Genomic DNA, 22,637 nt, shown 5'->3' with positions numbered 1-22,637 from the left:
GGTTGTGGGCGGTGCAGTTGCTGTACCAGGTGATACAGCCCGACAGGATTCTCTCAATTGTGCTTCTGTAAAAGTTTGAGGGTTTTAGGTGTCAAGACACATTTCTTCAGCTTCCTGAGGTTGAAGAGGCGCTGTTGCGCCTTCCCCACACTGTCTGTGTGGACCATTTCAGTTTGTCCGTGATGTGTATGCCGAGGACCTTAACCTCCACTGCTGTCCCATCGATATAGATAGGGGGGTGCTCACTCTGCTGTTTCCTGAAGTCCACGATCATCTCCTTTGTTTTGTTGATGTTGAGTGAGAGGTTGTTTTCCTGACACCACACTCCGAGTGCCCTCACCTCCTCCCTGTAGGCTGTCTCGTCGTTGTTGGTAATCAAGCCCACTACTGTTGTGTCATCTGCAAACTTGATGATTGAGTTGGAGGCTTGCAAGGCAAAGCAGTCATGAGTGAACAGGGAGTACAAGAGGGGGCTGAGCATGCACCCTTGTGGGGCCCCAGTGTTGAGGATCAGCGAAGTGGAGATGAAGGTAGAAAACAACATCACCTGGGGGCGGCCAGTCAGAAAGTCCAGGACCCAATTGCACAGAGCGGGGTTGAGCTTGGAGGGTACTAATGAACAGCATTCTTACGTAGGTATTCCTCTTGTCCAGATGGGATTGTGCAGTGCGATGGCATCGTCTGTGGACCTATTGGGGCGGTATGCAAAATGAAGTGGGTCTAGGGTGGCAGATAAGGTAGAGGTGATATGATCCTTGACTAGTCTCTCAAAGCACTTCATGATGACAGAAGTGAGTGCTATGGGGCGATAGTCACTTAGTTATCTTTGCCTTCTTGGGTACAAGGACAATTGTGGCCATTTTGAAGCATGTGGGGACAGCAGACTGGTCTAGGGAGAGATTGTCCATAAACACACCAGCCAGCTGGTCTGCTCATGCTCTGAGGACGTGGCTAGGGATGCTGTTTGGGCCGGCAGCCCTGCGAGGGTTAACACGTTTAAATGTCTTACTCACGTCGGCCACAGAGAAGGCGAGTGGGGGCCCGCAGTCCTTGGTAGCGGGACGCGTCGGTGGCACTATTATCCTCAAAGTGGGCAAAGAAGGTGTTTAGTTTGTCTGGAAGCAAGATGTCAGTGTCCGTGACGTGGCTGGTTTTCTTTTGGTAGTCCGTGATTGCCTGTAGACACTGACACATACGTCTCGTGTCTGAGCCGTTGTATTGCGACTCCACTTTGTCCTTATACCGACATTTCGCTTGTTTGATTGCCTTGTGGAGTGAATAACTACACTGTTTATATTCGGCCATATTCCCAGACATCTTTCCACGGTAAATGCGGTGGTTCTATCCACGGTTTCTAGTTAGGGTAGGTTCTAATGACATATCATGAGGTAGAGCGGTGGGCATTAATGTGGGGATTCAGGTTCTCTGTAGAGGATGAAGGTGGGAGATTTTATTTAACCTTTATTTAACTAGGCAAGTCAGTTAAGAACAAATTATTATTTACAATGACGGGCTACCCCGGCCAAACCCTATTTGACACTAGACTGACCTGAGCAGAACACATTGAGAGAGTGGTGGGAAAGTGTAAGAAGTTGCTAAATGTAATGTGCTGTCTGACGGGGAAGGAGTGAGCATTCTTTCATTGAGGAACATGTACAGAGGCTTGCAAATGTATTCAACCCCTTGGCATTTTTCCTATTTTGTTGCCTTACAACCTGGAATTAAAATAGATTTGAGGGTTTGTATCATTTGCTTTACACAACATACCTACCACTTTGAAGATGCAAAATATATATATTTTTGTGAAACAAACAAGAAATAAGACAAAAACAACTTGAGCGTGCATAACTATTCACCCCCCCCCCCCCCCCCCCCCCAAAATATTTTCTATGGGGTTGAGATCTGGAGACTGGCTAGGCCACTCCAGGACCTTGAAATGCTTCTTACGAAGCCACTCTTTCATTGCCCGGGCGGTGTGTTTGGGATCATTGTCATGCTGAAAGACCCAGCCACGTTTCATCTTCAATGCCCTTGCTGATGGTAGGCTTTGTTACTTTGGTCCCAGCTCTCTATTATTTTTTCCTCACTGCAACTCCCGTACGGACTCGGGAGAGGCGAAGGTCGAGAGCCATGTGTCCTCCGAAACACGACCCTGCCAAGCCGTTTTGCTTCTAGCCGCACCAATGTGTCGGAGGAAGCAACTTACAACTGGCGACCGCAGTCAGCGTGTCCGAGCGCCCGGCTCACCACAAGGAGTTGCTAGAGCGTGATGGGACAAGGACATCCCGGCCAGCCAAACCCTCACGACGCTGGATCAATTGTGCGCCACCTTATGGGTCTCCTAGTCGTGGCCGGCTGCAACACAGCCCGGGATCGAACCCGGGTCTGTAGTGACGCTTCTAGCACTGTGATGCAGTGCCTTAGACTGCTGCACCACTCGTTATCTTTTTTAGAGCAACGGAGCCGGCAGGTAGGATTTAGTTTCCCCGCTGGCCCACACTACAGTACAGTAGGTGGCGGTAATGCACCATAACGTTGAATGCCAACTACCGATAAACCCCACCAAAGAAGATGACGAATCATGACACATGATGAGTTGACACTTGCAGGGCAAGGGAAGAATGGATTCATTTTAAATGGACCGCCCTTGCCCGGAAATTCGTCACTCGTTCGTCCCACGGATTTCTGTCATCATGGAACCACCGGTAGCGGTTGTGTGTGCTGTATATGCGCTACAGTCCATTATGGTTGCATTTCATATCTGGGCTATATCTTGGCTAGAAGACTACGCATCCGCAGACATGGAATACTAGCCATCCGCAGGTATGCGCTAGCTAACGTTTCCAAAAGCTAACCAAACAAAAGCATCACAACTTTTACCAAACATGTTAGTGCCGTCATGTGCCTTAGTAGCACAATTTCTAACTTATTTACAATTGTTTTTACTTACACTTATTTTGACTACTCTCATATTGATGTTAACTTTTGTCTGACTTTTCTTAGCTGATGTTCAATCATCACAAATTTAATTATGGGGTGTTTCAGGCCTCGGAGATAACAGGATTGCACACTCGATCACAAACGAGGGCTGAGGGTCTTACATTGTCAACTTCCCTTGCTTGGCTAATTGTTTGGACTGACGGCAAACATGGCTGCGGGGATTCCCCCAAGGGCAATAGGTGAGGGTAAGTGGACTTTACGTGTTTGGAACGCACCCCCAGAGACAGCAATTGAGAATAGAAAAATGAGATCTGTCATAAAAGTCATTTTCAAATCAATAAAATACTTTATTGCATGAGTAGCCTATTTATTACATGGTATAACATGCATTTATTACACTTTGAAAATATCTCACAATATAGACTGTCATGTTTAAGTTGACAAACATCTTCTGATTATTTCTTAAGTTGTTTAGTGACATATTGAAAATATATTTTATATCTTTAATAAAAAAGAAACAAGAAAAACAGTTGATTTTAGCCTGTCTTGTCAGTCTGTCTTTGCAACTGTATCCTTACAGAGAGGAATTTTGATACTAGTAACTGTAGATGTCCTAAATCTAATGAAGCATGTGAAGAACAAAACATGTTAAACTTCAATGAGATGTAATATAGCAGGTTGGTTAGTTGGTTGGTTGGTAATGCTATGTGGTGGGAGGTTTGAAACCTGACTCCTTCACTTCATGCTGTTTGCAAATAGGATACCTGTACTTTCCTTAGAATGATTTAAAATATTTTATTAACCAGTCTTCATCTCATCCGAGGAACCCTTTCTCCAAGTGGAACTTCCATCAGTTTCTGTAAAGAAAGAGTTGTATACACTTTCACACAATCTGAACCACAACAAAAACACGACATCAAAATGAACATTGAAACTATTTAGTGCAAACTTCCAGCGAGGCCACAAGCCTAACTGAGTGATGGATGACTGACCTTCAGCAGTCGATCCTGGTACACCCGGTCGTCCTCCCCCTCCCCTTGTTGCTCCTCCACCTGGTACCTCCTGCAGGCAACTGTCACCTCTTGTTGGTCATAGACAAGAGCGGGATCCAGGGTGTGTCCGTTAATGAGACTAACCAGGTACTCTCTGTAGTGTTTACTGCAATGGCCACACAGAGACAGACATAGTGAGAACAATGGCCACAAACGGAGACAAAGCAAGAACAGCCTAACAGCCAACAAAGGTTGTTTAAAAGTGAATATCATGAACTTCTCATGGCATGTCTTCAATACAATTAAACCCACAGGATGTGTGTGTGGTAGTGCACAAATAACCAACAATTAGGTATTGTGTGTGTGTGTGACTCACTCGCAGAGTCCAGCTTCTCCTGGCTGAGTTTGGACTCCACAGGGTGAGTCAATCTGCTGACCTCCCTCATCCTTCTGCTCCATCACACCACATGCGTCTGAGTCACACAGAAAGAGAAATTGAAAGTATGGACAGAAAGAGAAATTGAAAGTATGGGCAGAAAGATAAATTGAAAGTATGGGCAGAAAGAGAAAAAAAAGACTAAAGTTCTCACATACAGTGCATTCAGAAAGTATTCAGACCCCTTGACTTTATCCACATTTTGTTACGTTACAGCCTTATTCTAAAATGGATTAAATAAAACATTTTCCGCATCAATCTACACAATACCCCATAATGACAGAGCAAAAACAGGATTTTAGCAATTTTATAAAAAATAAAAAACAAACCTTATTTACATAAGTATTCAGACCCTTTGCTATGAGACTCAATTGAGCTCAGGTGAATCCTGTTTCCATCGATCATCCTTGAAGTGTTTCTACAACTTAATTGGACACACCTGTGGTAAATTCAATTGATTGGACATGACTTAGAAAAGCACACATCTGTCTATATACGGTCCCACAGTTGACAGTGCATGTCAGAGCAAAAACCAAGCCATGAGGTTGAAGGAATTGTCCGTAAAGCTCAGAGAACAGGATAGTGTCAAGTCACAGATCTGGGTAAGGGTACCAAAACATTTCTGCAGCATTGAAGGTTCCTAAGAATACAATGGCCTCCATCATTCTTAAATGGAGGAAGCTTGGAACCACCAAGACTCTTCCTAGAGCTGGCTGCCCTGCCAAACTGAGCAATCGGGGGAGAAGGGCCTTGGTCAGGGAGGTGATCCAGAACCCGATGGTCACTCTGGCAGAGCTCCAGAGTTCCTCTGTGGAGATGGGAGAACCATCCAGAAGGACAACCATCTCTGCAGCACTCCACCAATCAGGCCTTTATGGTAGAGGGCCAGATGGAAGCCACTCCTCAGTAAAAGGCACATGACAGCCTGGTTGGAGTTTGCCAAAAGGACTCTCAGACCATGAGAAATAAGATTCTCTGGTCGGATGAAACTAAGATTGAACTGTTTGGCCTGAATGCCAAGCGTCACATCTGGAAGAAACCTGGCACCATCCCTACGGTGAAGCATGGTGGTGGCAGCATCATGCTGTGGGGATGTTTTTCAGTGGCAGGGACTTGGAGACTAGTCAGGATCAAGGGAAAGATGTACGGAGTACAGAGGTTTCCTTGATAAAAAACCTGCTCCAGAGTGCTCAGGTCCTTAGAATGGGGCAAAGGTTTACCTTCCAACAGGACAACAACCATAAGCACACAGCCAAGACAACGCAGGAGTGGCTTCGGGACAAGTCTCTGAATGTCCTTGAGTGGCCCAGATAGAGGCCGGACTTGAACCCGATCTAACATCTCTGGAGAGACCTGAAAATAGCTGTGCAGCGACGCTCCCCATCCAACCTGACAGAGCTTGAAAGGATCTGCAGAGAAGAATGTGAGAAACTCCCCAAATACAAGTGTGCCAAGCTTGTAGCATCATACTTGAGGCTGTAATCATTGCCAAGGGTGCTTCAACAAAGTACTGAGTAAAGGTTCTGAATGCTTATGTAAATGTGATATTTTAATTTTTAATGAATTTGCAAAAAAAATATGATTTTTCATTATGGGGCATTGTGTGTAGATTGATGAGGGGGGAAAAAAATATTTTAGAATAAGGCTGTAATGTAACAAAATGTGGAAAAGGGGTCTGAATACTTTCTGAATGCACTGTAAGTGAGGATAAACAGGAGGTCACTCTCACCAGTCTGTGTCCCATTAGGGGGGTCTGTGTTGAACACAACAGCATTCCTCTGTGGACAAAATACAAACACCTCACCTCAGAAACATAACATTGAAATGACAGCCCTGTAACGTTCCCAGAACATTTCCCATGTAACGTTCCCAGAACATCCAGTCTGTAAAGTTCCCCAACATTTCCCCTGTAACGTTCCCAGAACATTTCCCATGTAACGTTCACAGAACATTCAGTCTGTTACGTTACCCGAACATTTCCCCTGTAACGTTCCCAGAACATTTGTCTCTGTACCTGCAGCAGGGCCTGTAGTCTGACAGGCTCCCAGTCCCTGAGGTAGAAGAGGCAGTCTCGTGGGTGATGAGCATGGAGACCTGTGATTTTACACTGGATTGTCTTACACGCCGTCTGACAGAGAGAAGTGGAGGGAGGGAAAGGGGTGAAAAAGAGAGAGAGAAAGGAAACAGACATGAGGATGGATGATGAGAAAGCCCTGGCAGAAAGAGATCCTTCCCTCTTACTGAATCCATTTAGTAAGACATTCTGTTCTAGATCAGTGGTTCCTAACCAGGGGGTACTTGAGAAGATTCATGAGACCATAGGCCTACTGGTAAAATGCACAGGGGTACTTGAAGGGTACTCCAGGCAGAGCACAATTCAGTTGGTGGTACAGTAACCTAGATAATATCCCTGTGCGTGACTTACAGTGTGGAAGGGATTGTTGCAGCCGCTGCAGAACTGGTATCTGCATTGAGAGCAGCTGAAGTGCATGCAGCCCCCTTTGGTCAAGGCATACTGGAACCTGCAGTGAGGACAGGCTATGGAGAGAGATGAGAAGAAGGGCCACATCATGGTGTTATAATAATGATGATGGTGGTGAGATGGCATTGTGTGATCTAGGATCAGGTCCTGTCTGTCCATATAATCTTATTTATTGTGATCTAAAAGGGAAATCTAATCCTAGATCAGCACCTACTCTAAAACTCTTTGTGAATATGGACCAATAACTGTAGGCTGTTTAGGCTGACTGACTCACTGATGCCGTTGTCCCGCAGGAACCCGGCCAGCCCCTGTCTCTGGTAGTCAGGGTCATTCTCTCTCTTCCACAACTGGAACTGCTCACAGGATACATCCTGGTGCTGAGCTTCCCACTGACACAGAGAGAGAGGGGGAGGGGGGCGAGAGAGCGTGAGAGAGATAGGGAGAAGGAGAAAGAAAGATGGAGAGAGAGACAGGCTTCATTATTTAGGTTCCACATACATATACTTTCGCAAGGCACTGTACTCGGCCCCCTTGAACTTTGCGACCTTTTGCCACATTTCAGGCTTCAAACATAAAGATATAAAACTATTTTTTTGTGAAGAATCAACAACAAGTTGGACACAATCATGAAGTGGAACGACATTTATTGGATATTTCAAACTTTTTTAACAAATCAAAAACTGAAAAATTGGGCGTGCAAAATTATTCAGCCCCGTGTAGCGCCACCTTTTGCTGTGATTACAGCTGTAAGTCGCTTGGGGTATGTCTCTATCAGTTTTGCACATCGAGAGACTGACATTTTTTCCCATTCCTCCTTGCAAAACAGCTCGAGCTCAGTGAGGTTGGATGGAGAGCATTTGTGAACAGCAGTTTTCAGTTCTTTCCACAGATTCTCGATTGGATTCAGGTCTGGACTTTGACTTGGCCATTCTAACACCTGGATATGTTTATTTTTGAACCATTCCATTGTAGATTTTGCTTTATGTTTTGGATCATTGTCTTGTTGGAAGACAAATCTCCGTCCCAGTCTCAGGTCTTTTGCAGACTCCATCAGGTTTTCTTCCAGAATGGTCCTGTATTTGGCTTCATCCATCTTCCCATCAATTTTAACCATCTTCCCTGTCCCTGCTGAAGAAAAGCAGGCCCAAACCATGATGCTGCCACCACCATGTTTGACAGTGGGGATGGTGTGTTCAGCTGTGTTGCTTTTACGCCAAACATAACGTTTTGCATTGTTGCCAAAAAGTTCAATTTTGGTTTCATCTGACCAGAGCACCTTCTTCCACATGTTTGGTGTGTCTCCCAGGTGGCTTGTGGCAAACTTTAACCGACACTTTTTATGGATATCTTTAAGAAATGGCTTTCTTCTTGCCACTCTTCCATAAAGGCCAGATTTGTGTAATATACGACTGATTGTTGTCCTATGGACAGAGTCTCCCACCTCAGCTGTAGATCTCTGCAGTTCATCCAGAGTGATCATGGGCCTCTTGGCTGCATCTCTGATCAGTCTTCTCCTTGTATGAGCTGAAAGTTTAGAGGGACGGCCAGGTCTTGGTAGATTTGCAGTGGTCTGATACTCCTTCCATTTCAATATTATCGCTTGCACAGTGCTCCTTGGGATGTTTAAAGCTTGGGAAATCTTTTTGTATCCAAATCCGGCTTTAAACTTCTTCACAACAGTATCTCGGACCTGCCTGGTGTGTTCCTTGTTCTTCATGATGCTCTCTGCGCTTTTAACGAACCTCTGAGACTATCACAGTGCTGGTGCATTTATACGGAGACTTGATTACACACAGGTGGATTGTATTTATCATCATTAGTCATTTAGGTCAACATTGGATCATTCAGAGATCCTCACTGAACTTCTGGAGAGAGTTTGCTGCACTGAAAGTAAAGGGGCTGAATAATTTTGCACGCCCAATTTTTCAGTTTTTGATTTGTTAAAAAAGTTTGAAATATCCAATAAATGTCGTTCCACTTCATGATTGTGTCCCACTTGTTGTTGATTCTTCACAAAAAAATACAGTTTTATATCTTTATGTTTGAAGCCTGAAATGTGGCAAAAGGTCGCAAAGTTCAAGGGGGCCGAATACTTTCGCAAGGCACTGTAGCTATGAAATGACACAATAGATGGCAGGCAAGGCAGCAACATGCATCTTTTGTACTTACAGGCTTTTTGCATTGGTTGCAAAAGCTCTTCATACACGTGGGACAGGTGACTTTGAACTGGTTTCCATCATAGATAAACCCAAAGGTGCACTGAGGAGGGAGGAGAAGAGAGGGGTGGGTGGGTGAAAAGTTCAGTAGAGAAGTAACTTTATATGTGATGGAGATGGTTAGAAACCCACTCACGTGACAACACCACAGGAACATGGGGTCCTTCATCAGAGCATGTTCCATCAGCTTCTTGTGGAAGAGCTCGTACACCTCACGATCCAGACAGTCTCGCAGCTAAACACACAACATCAATAACTATGTAATAACCATATAATAGCACAAGCTTCAGCAACACATGATCTCCCCATTTCCATCTCCCTATATCCCTAATAGGGTTGCAAAATTCCAGAAATGTCAAACAGGGAATTTTTATGTCTTAAATTGATACTTTGGGATTTTGACAATGAGGCCATGTACCTACTTCCCCAGAGTCAGATGAACTTGTGGATACCACTTGTATGTCTCTGTGTCCAGTATAAAGGAAGAAGAAGTCGTTTCAAGAGCCAATGTCAACTAGCATTAGCACAATGGCTGGAAGTCTATGGATATATACAGTTGAAGTCGGAAGTTTACATACACTTAGGTTGGAGTCATTAAAACTTGTTTTTCAACCACTCCACACATTTCCTGTTAACAAACTATAGTTTTGGCAAGTCAGTTAGGACATCTACTTTGTGCATGACTCAAGTCATTTTTCCAACAATTGTTTACAGACAGATAATTTCACAATTCACTGTATCACAATTCCAGTGGGTCACAAGTTTACATACACTAAGTTGACTGTGCCTTTAAACAGATTGGAAAATTCCAGAAAATTATGCCATGGCTAGCTGCTGATAGGCTAATTGACAACATTTGAGCCAATTGGAGGTGTACCTGTGGATTTATTTCAAGGCCTACCTTCAAACTCAGTGCCTCTTTGCTTGACATTAATGGAAAATCAAAAGAAATCAGCCAAGACCTCACAAAAAAAATTGTAGACCCCCACAAGTCTGGTTCATCCTTGGGAGCAATTTCCAAACGCCTGAAGGTACCACGTTCATCTGTACAAACAATAGTACGCAAGTATAAACACCATGGGACCACACAGCCATCATACCGCTCAGGAAGGAGATGTGTTCTGTCTCCTAGAGATAAACGTACTTTGGTGCGAAATGTGCAAATCCATCCCAGAACAACAGCAAAGGTCCTTGTGAAGATGCTGGAGGAAACAGGTACAAAAGTATCTATATCCACAGTAAAACGAGTCCTATATCGACATAACCTGAAAGGCTGCTCAGCACGGAAGAAGCCACTGCTCCAAAACCACCATAAAAAAGCCAGACTACGGTTTGCAACTGCACATTGGGACAAAGATCGTACTTTTTGGAAAAATGTCCTCTGGTCTGATGAAACAAAAATAGAACTGTTTGGCCATAATAACCATTATGTTTGAAGGAAAAAGGGGGAGGCTTGCAAGCCAAAGAACACCATCCCAACCTTGAAGCACGGGAGTGGCAGCATCGTGTTGTGGGGGTGCTTTGCTGCAGGAGGGACTGGTGCACTTCACAAAATAGATGGCATCATGAGGTAGGAAAATGATGTGGATATATTGAAGCAACATCTCAAGACATCAGTTAAAGCTTGGTCGCAAATGGGTCTTCCAAATGGACAATGGCCCCAAGCATACTTCCGAAGTTGTGGCAAAATGGCTTAAGGACAACAAAGTCAAGGTATTGGAGTGGCCATCCCAAAGCCCTGTCCTCAATTCCATAGAACATTTGTAGGCAGAACTGAAAAAGCATGTGTGAGCAAGGAGGCCAACAAACCTGGCTCAGTTACACCAGCTCTGTCAGGAGGAATGGGCCAAAATTCACCCAACTTATTGTGGGAGGCTTGTGGAAGGCTACCTGAAAAGTTTGACCCAAATTAAACAATTTAAAGTCAATGCTACCAAATACTAATTGAGTGTATGTAAACTTCTGACCCACTGGGAATGTGATGAAAGAAATAAAAGCTGAAATAAATAATTCTCGCTACTATTATTCTGACATTTCACATTTTTAAAATAAAGTGGTGATCCTAACTCACCTAAAACATGGTTCTTTACTAGGATTAAATGTCAGGAATTGTGAAAAACTGAGTTTAAATGTATTTGGCTAAGGTGTATGTAAACTTCAGACTTCAACTGTACTAGCATGCTTGCAGATTCCCATAGACTTCCAGTCACAGTGCATTGTCTAGAGAAACTACCTCCAACTTCGTTCATACTGGACACAGTATCCACAAATTCATCTGACTATGTGGAAGTAGATAAAGGGCATCAAGTATCCCTTTAATATGTTGCTGTCTAGTACAGTTTTTTTGCCAGCTAGGGCCATCTACTTTGGGTGCTGCCTCTCCCCAGTAGCCTACTTGGTGTGTGAACTGCTCACTGCTCATAACTAGCAGATGATTGTTGACACATCAACCAGGATGAAGGGGCAGGGCAATTTGTGACTGTTGTTCTGGTCATCAGTCAGCGGCGGTGTCGTCAGCAAAACAATTTAGTAGTTTTGGCAACTATGTGTTTGCTATCCCAGTTTGCTCCTCTCCCTGTAGGCTTTACAGACTCTCCCCATCCCTTGGCTGCAACCATTCTAATTTAGTGTACCCTGCGTGCACAACCCATGTGGAATTCCTGGTTTCTGGCAGCGTTTGGAACTGCTGATCTGCGGTAAAGATCACCAAGTTAATCTCAGCCTATGCTGCCCTTTATTCAGTCCCTAGACTTTTTGGCCCTGATGGAAACATCACCACAGTGAACACTGCTACTCCAGCTGCTCTCTCTTCATCTGACTATGTTTTCTCTCATAGCCTGACAGAATCTGGTCGTTGTGGTGGTGGCACAAGGCTACTCATTCATCCTAAATAGAGATTTTCTCTTTTCTCCCTCTCTCACCTGTCCATCTCCTTATTTGAATTATATGCTGTCACTGTCACTTGTCCACTCAAGTTTAAGATTATTGTCATCTACTGTATTGTCATCTATACTAGAGGCTGTTTGCCGACTAATCTCACGGCAGTCTTCCTCTCTGCATGCCTAGCAAATATCTCAGCTTGGATGTCGGCCCGCTACCTCAAGCTCAACCTCAACAAAATGGAGCTGCTCTTCCTCCCGGGGAAGGCCTGCCCGCTCCAAGGCCTCTCCATCACGGTTGACAACTCCACAGTGTCCCCCTTCCGGAGTGCAAAAAACCTTGGCTTGACCCTGGACAACACCCTGTTGTTCTCTGCAAACATCAACGCTGTGACTCGCTCCTACAGATTCACGCTCTACAACAACTGTAGAGTACAACCCTACCTCACACAGGAAGCGATGCAGGTCCTAATCCAGGCACTTGTCATCTCTCGTCTGGACTACTGCAACTCGGTGGCTGGGTTCCCCGTTGGTGCCATCAGGCCCCTGCAATTTCTCCAGAACGATGCAGCCCGCTTTGTGTTCAACCTTCCCAAATTTTCCCATGTCACCCCGCTCCTCCGCACACGCCACTGGCTTCCAGTCAAAGCTCGAGTCCACTACAATACCATGGTGCTTACCTATGGAACAGCACCTTCCTACCTTCAGGCTCTGTTCAAACCCTACACCCCAACCCGAGTACTCTGCTCAGCCCAGTCCAAGCTCTTCTCTCTCCTGGCACCCCAATGGTAGAACCGGTTTCATAAATCCCTGCCCATCTTCATAAAACATCTGAAACCCCTACCTCTTAAAGAGTATCTTAAATAATCCCACTGCACCACTCTCCCCCAACAAAAAAACAAAACAACTAGCACTCACACTTAACTTTCCCCCCTACTAGCACGGACTTTGCCGATAGCTACTTTATTGAGGGAAAATGTACCTACTATGCCTGTGATGTGGTTGTCCCACCTAGCTATCTTAAGATGAATGCACTACTGTAATAAGAGTGTCTGCTAAATGTAGAAAATAACCTTCCTCCCTTGTATCTCTAAATCTTTCTATAGTATGTACCTGGATGTCCAGGGTGGAGAAGTAGCTGTCCAGGTGCTCGGGGTCGTTGATGTCTGGTCCTGCGCACACGGGACACACCATGTCTCTGATGTGTTTGTCTCTTACAGCGATGGTGAAGTGCTGAGTGAAACACTCGTGGCACACCGAGCACTGACACGAGGTCAGGGACTGCATCTGTGAGAGGTACAGACAATTCATACAGGATAAAAAGGAACAATTTAAAGTCCATAGGACTATTGACTGACAAGGCAATACAGATACATGGAGGAGGTAATAAAAGCTCATCATCCACCCCAAGGCAAAGACAGAGCCCTAGCAGCCCACCTTGCTGTGTGGGAAGATGCTGAGGCAGCAGGGGCACTCCTTGTTGAGGAGGCGGCGGAGGAACTCCCTGTCCTGGGACTCCTTGACGGCCTGGATGACGTCCTCCAGGGAGTACTGGGCATCAGGCTCCTGGAGTAGAGACAGGGCCAGCTCACAGCGCCCCCAGCTGGGCAGCTCGTACAACGCCAGCAGGCGCCTGCACATCCGCTTAGGTAACACAATGTAGGATCATGGTGATTAACAATCAGGTTATTTGTTTTGTGTGTGTGGTCTCGAAAAATGTAGTTCATTGAGTTCTGCTGGCTCTCGTGTACACACACACCTGTTTGTCGGGGCTCTTTGCATCGATAGGGGCCACTGGCTGGTCGCTCCAGATGCGCTGGTGGAAGGGCTCCAGGAGGGGCCGCTGCAGCACGGACAGAGCCCCCTGCACCTCTCCTCCACTCAGACGCAGAGCCTCCTCACACTGGGACGCCTCCCGGAAACCCAGAGAACGCAGCTCGCGCATCTACACATACCAGAGACAGACGCAGTTGGACTGGATACTGCAGTGGATGTACTTTGCATATAGGCTTAAACAGACAAACTCAGTCAACTCTAAGATCTTGGTTACTTGAGTTGATATCAAAAGTATTTAGTCATATCTGTCTAGAGTGACCATTTGGGTCAGGTGACATGTCTGGTTCTCACCTTGACCTGTCTGTCTCTGAGCAGCTGACGGACTGCTCTCTCAGTGTCGCCTCCTGCTGCCAGCCATGCCTGCTTGGCCTCAACCCTGGACAGCCGCACCCCCTCACCCAGCAGCACACTGGGACTCTGCTGCTCTGTCGAACCTCCATCCCGCTCTGTGTTATCCTGCGGCCCAGAAACCCCTGCTTTGTAGTTCTGCAAAGCAGCCGAAGCCGCCATGGCACAGATCTCATCCAGTAGGTGGGGCAGCTCTGATTTTAGCCAATCGCAGGGGTTGACGTTGCTGCCTCCGGAAACGCAAAGGGCTGCGTAGACCTCCTCTGGGCCCACTCCATTTTTCTCTCCCTCCTGAGGAAGAACATTAGGTTAAAAGTTAGAAAATATAGTAGCAGTTAATCTGGTTTTAATTCACAGTGTCCATTTGTACTCCACCTACTCGTATTTGATGGACAAGTTTCAGCCCTTCATCCCTCATCAGGTTCTGTCTCTTGATGTCGATGTTCACCCTGGGAGGGATCTGGGGATGGAGTTGGGGATGGAGTTGGGGCGTAGAAGGTGAGGCTAAGTCTTTGATTGGAGACTGCAGGGGGAGGGACTTGAGGCTGGTGCCTGCAGGATCTTTACACGGCAAGTTGCACATCTCACAAACCACTACAGGCTGAGAGTTCACATAGGTGCAGAACTGACACATCCACTAAAGAGCGAGAGAGACAGCATGGGAGGGGGGGAGTGAAAGATTAAAACAGAAAAGATACGCTGGAATGATTATGTCTCACAGAGCATTCCAATTGTAGAGAGTATTTAAACCACTGGGGGGTCAAACCTCTGTTTCGTTATCTGACGTGGGTCCTTGCATGGAGAGTACTGGAGTACTGGGGAGTACTGGAGTACTGGGGAGTACTGGAGTACTGGGGAGTACTGGCGTGATAGAGGGACGGGTGGCCAGACGGGGGCGCTCACACACCTCACACAGTATACTGCTGCCCTGGTTCACGACAGTACAGCTCTTACACTGCCACTCTACGAGAGAGGTCAGATAGACTAGATAAACAGAACCTGGTATTGATCTAGCTCAGTTTCTAGCTATGTCTGTATAATTACATTACTGATGTATTATCAATGCTATGGAGGCACAGATGACGTGAACACCTCAAACAGGATAGGATAGGTGACTGACATGTTGTTTTAGTGAACGTCACATGAAAACTATTCATCAGTTGACCCGTGTATATGGAATGTGACCTGCGCTGGATGGCGGTTGCCCCGGGTCCTCCTGAACTATAAGGGAAGCGAGGGCAAGTCGGGGTCGTTCACAGGTCACACACAGCACGGCCTTCACCTCGTTGACTGTAGTGCACTGAGCACACTCCCACAAGGAAAAAGAGTGGCTGAAAAAGAGAAGAAATGCGAGTGAGAGGAAGAAGTGATTTGGTGTGAGTGAGTATGTGCACGAGCGTGGTGTAAAATATTAAGCCTTCCTAATTTCTAACCTTAAAGCTCTTTTTGGTTTGGCAACCACTGTCCTGTTGTGACCCCCGCGGTCAGGGTGAGAATGGTACAGTCTGTCACACTCCAGACACAGCCTCTGAGAACAGGTGGAGCAATGGGCAGAGACTTGGGACACACCACAGAGGATACAGGTCTCTACAGGGGTGGGGGGGTTTAAAAAGATGATCAGTGTTACTTTACATATTGATAGGATGGAATATTCAAAGAAATCTAAGCTATGACCCATATCTTACCCTGTATTCTATCTCTCCTGTGATTGGCTCTGGACGGGTGGTGGTGGTAGAGGAGGTCACATGACTGACAGAAAGGAAGAGAACCACAGGCCGGGCAGAGGAGAGAGGGAGTGGCACCGCACAAATCACACATCCCATCTTTGAGAGAAAGAGAGAGCGAAAGAAAGAATAAATAATGGGTTTGTCATCCGCTGACAGTACAACACATTGGCCAGATGACATAAATGCTGGCGGGCAGAAAGCAAGGTGACAGGTAGACTGGTACAGGGAATGGCTGCTTGTCTCACCAGTAGGAGTGGTGGGGACATGTCTTAGTCCAGGACTGGTAGCATGTTTGGGTGGAGGAGATAGCGGCTGAAGGTCTTTCCCCCTGTCCCCGTGCTCCTCTCCTAGTGGAATGACCACCACATCAGACATCATCTCTGGTTCATCCTGAGGAGAGTCAAATAGCCATTAGTCAGCATAACAACACTAAAACCAGAAAGAGGTAGAGGTAGAAACAGACGAACCACCAACTAACTGTATGTTACACAGACCTGGGGTATCTTCTGTAGATTAGGGGATGGGAGGATATTGCTGTACATTTCTGGGTGAGCATGTGTACCCTGACAGGCAAAAAACAACACATTACCTCATAACAGAGCAAACATGGAAACATGTCTTTGTGGTCATATTCAAATTGAGAATGACACAAATGTAAAAATAGATTTCACACTTTGATGAGCATGTCCATTTCCATGCGCAGGATCATGACCTCAATGGTCACCGCAGCAACCTTCTCAACGTCTGGATGTGTGACATCATCAGGGAAGCTGAGCCCGTCTGGCTGCTGATTGGTGTAACCGTAAAGAAATAGGACTGACTTGCCACCCTGTAGAAAAGAAAGCAGCCCATTGACTCAAATGAGTGAAAAGGTCAACTCAAATGCTTTTAATATCAGTGGGTCTATGACCTACTAAGGCACTCTAAACATCTCTTATTGATCCACTCCCTTTTTCAACCATCTGACAATTCATAGTGAAATCAATGGATGAGATGACCTTCAGACTCTGTAATCTGTAATACGCATAAGGAAGTTAATCATTATACTGTAAGAATAGGGTTCCTGACAGGGTTTAGAGAGGCCTGTCTGTCTCTTCACCTTGATTTCGTCCACGGTGGTCCTGAAAACTGGGTTGTTGTGTTTGACGCTCCGCCAGTACCTGGGCCTGCTGGGGCTGGTCAGGTTACAGCCATACTTCTCCAGGATACTCAAGGCTTTAAACAGCCGACCCAAAGAATCTAGGACCTGTGGAGGGAGGGGAGCAGGAGGGCAGACAGGGAGAAAGAGAGCATCGCTATGTGAAGACGGTAAGGAGGCACATAATGTGAAACAAGGAATACAGTTGAATGTCAAAACATGCCTCACCTCTTGCCTTCTGTGCCCTGTGATGTTCTCTGTCACCATGGTCTGCGCTGTGATGTGGTGAAACTTGTCAGACAGGGACAGGGGGATGTTAGCCATGACCTGGACATCATCCTTTACCACCTGGGCAGAGCCTGAGGAGGATAGGAGGGACTCCGCTCTCCTCCGCACCTCCTCAAATGGGACAGACTGGGTACTCATCATTCAGACTCTGGGGGAGAGAGAGATAAATAAGGACAGTATGGTAAACTCTGGGCTGGGATTGTTGGCTGATATACAGTACATTCGGAAAGTATTCAGACCCCTTGACTTTTTCTACATTACAGCCTTATTCTAAAATGGATTAAATAATAAATGTTCCTCATCAATCTACACACAATACCCCATAATGACAAAGCAAAAACAGTTTTTTCTAAATATTTGCAAATTTATAAAAATCAAAAACAGAAATACCTTATTTACATAAGTATTCAGACTCGTTATGAGACTCGAAATTGAGCTCAGGTGCATCCTGTTTCCATTGATCATCCTTGAGATGTTTCCACAACACGATTGGAGTCCACCTGTGATTCAATCGATTGGACATGATTTGAAAAAAAGCACACACCTGTCTATATAAAGTTCCACAGTTGACAGCGCAGTCAGAGCAAAAACCAAGCCATGAGGTTGAAGGAATTGTCCGTAGAGCTCCGAGACAGGATAGTGTTGAGGCACAGATCTGGGGAAGGGTAACAAAAAAATGCTGCAGCATTGAAGATCTCCAAGAACAAAGTGGCCTCCATCGTTCTTAAATGGAAAAAGTTTGGAACCACCAAGACTCTTTCTAGAGCTGGCCGCCCAGCCAACTGAGCAATCGGGGGAGAAGGGCCTTGGTGAGGGAAGTGACCAATAACCTGATGGTCACTCTGACAGAGCTCTACAGAGTTCCTCTGTGGAGCTGGGAGAACCTTCCAGAAGGACAACCATCTCTGCAGCACTCCACCAATCAGGCCTTTATGGTAGAGTGGCCAGACGGAAGCCACTCCTCAGTAAAAGGCACATGACAGCCCGCTTGGAGTTTGCCAAAAGGCACCCAAAGATTCTCAGACCATGAGAAACAAGATTCTCTGGTCTGATGAAACCAAGGTTGAACTCTTAGGCCTGAATGCCAAGGGTCACGTCTGGAGGAAACCTGGCACCATCCCTACGGTGAAGCATGGTGGTGGCAGCATCATGCTGTGGGGATGTTTTTCAGCGACAGGGACTGGGAGACTAGTCAGGATCAAGGGAAAGATGAACCGAGCAAAGTACAGAGAGGTCCTTGATGAAAACCTGCTCCAGAGCGCTCAGGACCTCAGACTGGGGAATAGGTTCACCTTCCAACAGGACAACAACACTAAGCACAAGGCCAAGACCACGCAGGAGTGGCTTCGGGACAAGTCTCTGAATGTCCTTGAGTGAACCTTATCTAACATCTCCGGAGAGAAAATAGCTGTGCAACGACTCCCCATACAACCTGACAGAGCTTGAGAGGATGAAAGTCCCCAAATACAGGTGTGCCAAGCATGTAGTGTCATACCCAAGAAGACTCAAGGCTGTAATCGCTGCAACAAAGTACTGAGTAAAGGTTCTGAATACTTATATAAATCTCCGCAGCGGATGTGAGTAAGCCCTTTAAACAGGTCAACATTCACAAGACCTTAGGGCCAGACGAATTACCAGGACGTGTACTGTGTCTCCTGACCCCTCCTGTCTCAGCCTCCAGTATTTATGCTGCAGTAGTTTATGTGTCGGGGGGCTAGGGTCAGTTTGTTATATCTGGAGTACTTCTCCTGTCCTATTCGGTGTCCTGTGTGAATCTAAGTGTGCGTTCTCTAATTCTCTCCTTCTCTCTTTCTTTCTCTCTCTCTGAGGACCTGAGCCCTAGGACCATGCCCCAGGACTACCTGACATGACTCCTTGATGTCTCCAGTCCACCTGACCGTGCTGCTCCAGTTTCAACTGTTCTGCCTTATTATTATTTGACCATGCTGGTCATTTATGAACATTTGAACTTCTTGGCCATGTTCTGTTATAATCTCCACCCGGCACAGCCAGAAGAGGACTGGCCACCCCACATAGCCTGGTTCCTCTCTAGGTTTCTTCCTAGGTTTTGGCCTTTCTAGGGAGTTTTTCCTAGCCACCGTGCTTCTACACCTGCATTGCTTGCTGTTTGGGGTTTTAGGCTGGGTTTCTGTGCAGCACTTTGTGATATCAGCTGATGTACGATGTACCCCCTGTTCACTCATGACTGCAGGGCCAGGCACGACTCCAACACCATCATTAAGTTTGCAGATGACACAACAGTGATCACCTGCCTGATCACCGACAACGATGAGACAGCCTATAGGGAGGAGGTCAGAGACCTGACCGTGTGGTGCAAGAACAACAACTTCTCCCTCAACATGATCAAGATAAAGGAGATGATTGTGGACTACAGGAAAAGGAGGACCGAGCACACCCACATTCTCATCGACGGGGCTGAAGTGGAGCAGGTTGAGAGCTTCAAGTTCCTTGGCGTCCACATCACCAACAAACTAAAATGGTCCGTGAAGCGGGCACTACAAAACCTATTCCACCTCAGGAGACAGAAAATGTTTGGCATGGGTCCTCAGATCCTCAAAAGGTTCTACAGCTGCACCATCGAGAGCATCCTGACGTGTTGCATCACTGCCTGGTATGGCAACTGCTCGGCCTCTGAGCGCAAGGCACTACAGAGAGTAGTGCGTATGCCAAGCTTCCTGCCATCCAGGACCTCTATACCAGGCGGTGTCACCAAGCTTCCTGCCATCCAGGACCTCTATACCAGGCAGTGTCAGAGGAAGACCATAAAAATCGTCAGACTCCAGCCACCATAGTCATAGACTGTTCTCTCTGCTACCGCACGGCAAGCAGTACCGAAGTGCCAAGTCTAGATCCAAGAGGCTTCTAAACAGCTTCTACCCCCAAGCCATAAGATCGACTAACCGGTGCCCGGTAAGTATTAGGCGCATGTGACAAATACATTTGGATTTGATTTGTTTATGAGTTGTTGTTTTTTTTTACATTTGCAAAAATGTTGATTTTTTTTTGTTGCTTTGTCATTATGGGGTATTGTGTGTAGATTGATGGGGAAAACAATTTAATAAATTTTAGGCTGTAGTGTAACAAAATGTGGAAAAAGTCAAAGGGTCTGAATACTTTCCGAATGCACTGTAGGTAGACCTAGTACTGTCTTCAATGTAGCTAGCTTGCTAGTTGAGTGTACTGTCTATGTAGCTAACGTTACTCTTTCTACTGTGAATATTTAAGTATATTGAAGTTAACAATAGCTATCTCAAAATGACACAGTGACACTAGATAGCTGTAAACTTTACAGTTAGTACATGTACTGAAATTGAAGTGGAAAATGTAGTTGGCCGGCAAGTGTTAATCTGACCATGCGTCAGCTAATTTATTACTAAATGACTGGCTAGCAAATTGAAATCGAAAGTGTATAATGACAGCCAGATCAGTGCTTACTTTAATCTTCAAGGTTTCCAGATGTATTTTATGATCCAAGTCCTTATGAATCCAATAGACTTAAATATCAAGGCAAAATGTAGCTACATTTCCAGAGTCACGTCGGCCTTCTGAACCATTTCTTCAAAAGCATAAAGTCAAAACAACAGTAAAGTAGAAATGTAGTTGACGCGGAAGTTATCGAGAGGGGCGGCACTGAAGGAGACAAAATCTTTGGGGGTAGTATGTAGGTTAAACCTCGAGGTACACTACCCTCTAGTGGTCATATATATAAGATCAGTTACTGTAATACACTGACTTGAGTTCACAACATTGTTATTACATTGTTATAAATCAATCACTCAATCAATCATGTTTTGGACACTTCATTTTCTTTACGACAGTCAAATTTACAACTGAAGTCCACAAACTGCCGTTCAAGTATTCTTCTTGGAACTGAACACAAACTTAGTGTTTTGCTCTCCAGGCTGTATCACAACCGGCAGTGATTGGGAGTTCCATAGGGCCGCACACAATTGGCCCAGCGTCATCCAGGTTTGGCCGGTGTGGGCCGTCATTGTAAATAATAATTTGTTGTAAACTGACTTGCCTAGTTAAATAAAGGTTAAATAATTTCAACAACAAAAAACATTTCTTAGAAACATTACTTTTCATGGTTGGACTGCTTTCAATAATGATCTTAAAGACCAGTTCAACTCTTCTGTGTGTAAGCTTTTTATTTATTAACATATATGCAGTGCTTGAGTGTTGAGTATTGGCACCACATATTGCTCTACTGCTTGAGCTCCTGTTCCTCTTATAGAATATTAGTTCAAAAGTATTGTGGAGCTACTGCGCCTAAATGTAAACACTACCGACACCCAAAATGAGTACTGGAACCAATTTCAGTCCAAGTCAAGCACGGTCTATATCAGGGCTCTCCAACCCTGTTCCTGGAGATCTACCCTCCTGTAGGTTTTCACTCCAACCCCAGTTGTAACTCACCTAATTCATCTTATCAACCAACCCTGGTCTATATGCCCAATTTACAATGTCCAAAGATTATAATATCTTTGTTCTACCACCAAAGGAAGCAACTGCTATTTGAGTAAATGTAGTGCCTTCTCATCATGACATGGCAAGAAGAACCCATAGTGTCATTGAAGTTATTGCAATGACAATGATAATATCAACCATAGGGTAGTGGTCAGTATCAAAAGGACTCTACAACCTTTTCTTCAGGTGAGGGCCTGTATGTGAGAGGGGATATGATTCTCAATTTGACTACATTCACTGATATCTAACCCAGGCCTGTACTAACATATTAGGGTCTGAAGAGCATCCACAGGGCACTGGTGACAGATTGAGATTTATACGAATGCCAATGCAGGTCAATTGCAGAATCCAGGCAGTTCATTGCCCATGACTTTGCACTCTAGTTAGCATCTAGAGTATTAATCATGTATTGATGCTACTGGTGACTTGCTATTGCCAGAAAGTGCCATTAGTGGCACTGAAGATGTGATGCCCCTTATACCATTCACACTCAAGCACAACAGACCTCCATCACACATCACTTAGATTGGCCTCGGATCTGGAACCTGATAGCCATTTATCAGACTAATCACACCTTCGGATCAGGACAAACATGTGGGTTGTTAAAGGAATTACCCACCGTAACATACAGAAGTTCTCTGAGAGGACTCTAAAAGGTTGAGGATATGTAATACTTTAGAAACATCAAATGAATAAAGACTGACACAAAAAGCAAAACTAAAGATTTCAGTTATATCTAAGTGCCTTTGAAAGGATAGCAACGTCACATTTTCGACTCAAAGAGGGTGCTACAGCTTTATAATATACACTACCATTCAAAAGTTTGGGGTCACTTAGAAATGTCCTTGTTTTTGAAAGAAAAGC

The 22,637-nt window shown here is 45.4% G+C and overlaps 1 protein-coding gene across 2 annotated transcripts; it reads right to left on the bottom strand.

The window, feature by feature from the left end:
• Positions 1–3,266: 3,266 nt before the first annotated feature.
• On the bottom strand, positions 3,267–20,987 carry LOC110489697 (E3 ubiquitin-protein ligase RNF31). Of its 2 annotated transcripts, XM_090199387.1 has the most exons (25): positions 20,739–20,935; positions 17,673–17,782; positions 17,223–17,430; positions 16,956–17,102; positions 16,530–16,685; positions 16,351–16,419; positions 16,102–16,246; positions 15,815–15,952; positions 15,563–15,716; positions 15,315–15,460; positions 14,896–15,092; positions 14,509–14,766; positions 14,073–14,420; positions 13,705–13,890; positions 13,383–13,589; positions 13,059–13,232; positions 9,203–9,301; positions 9,020–9,109; positions 7,125–7,239; positions 6,794–6,906; positions 6,383–6,496; positions 6,098–6,146; positions 4,309–4,405; positions 3,933–4,098; positions 3,267–3,797 (listed from the first exon to the last, which is right to left on the bottom strand). In XM_090199387.1, the coding sequence occupies exons 3-25, from the start codon at positions 17,421–17,423 to the stop codon at positions 3,750–3,752; spliced, it is 3,417 nt and encodes a 1,138-aa protein (XP_090055513.1). In that variant the 5' UTR covers positions 17,424–17,430; positions 17,673–17,782; positions 20,739–20,935; the 3' UTR covers positions 3,267–3,749. The 2 variants fall into 2 exon arrangements, with proteins under 2 accessions (XP_090055513.1, XP_021418140.2); XM_021562465.3 differs by lacking the exon at positions 17,673–17,782 and having other exon boundaries at positions 20,739–20,987.
• Positions 20,988–22,637: the final 1,650 nt, after the last annotated feature.

Source organism: Oncorhynchus mykiss, chromosome 15 (genome assembly GCF_057628025.1).
Source record: "Oncorhynchus mykiss isolate SJ-2025 chromosome 15, ASM5762802v1, whole genome shotgun sequence".
Lineage (NCBI taxonomy): Eukaryota > Metazoa > Chordata > Actinopteri > Salmoniformes > Salmonidae > Oncorhynchus > Oncorhynchus mykiss.
The sequence above is the reverse complement of the archived record's forward strand: the minus strand, read 5'-3'. Positions and strand labels throughout refer to the sequence as shown.

Excerpts from the sequence above, each read along its gene's own strand:
- LOC110489697 (XM_021562465.3), bottom strand. The coding sequence starts at position 17,423 with ATGATGAGTACCCAGTCTGTCCCATTTGAGGAGGTGCGGAGGAGAGCG. Across the intron at positions 15,093-15,314 it reads GCAACCGCCATCCAGCGCAG|AGTGGCAGTGTAAGAGCTGT; the intron begins GTCACATTCCAT and ends CCTCTCTCGTAG. Across the intron at positions 6,147-6,382 it reads GACTACAGGCCCTGCTGCAG|AGGAATGCTGTTGTGTTCAA; the intron begins GTACAGAGACAA and ends TTTTGTCCACAG.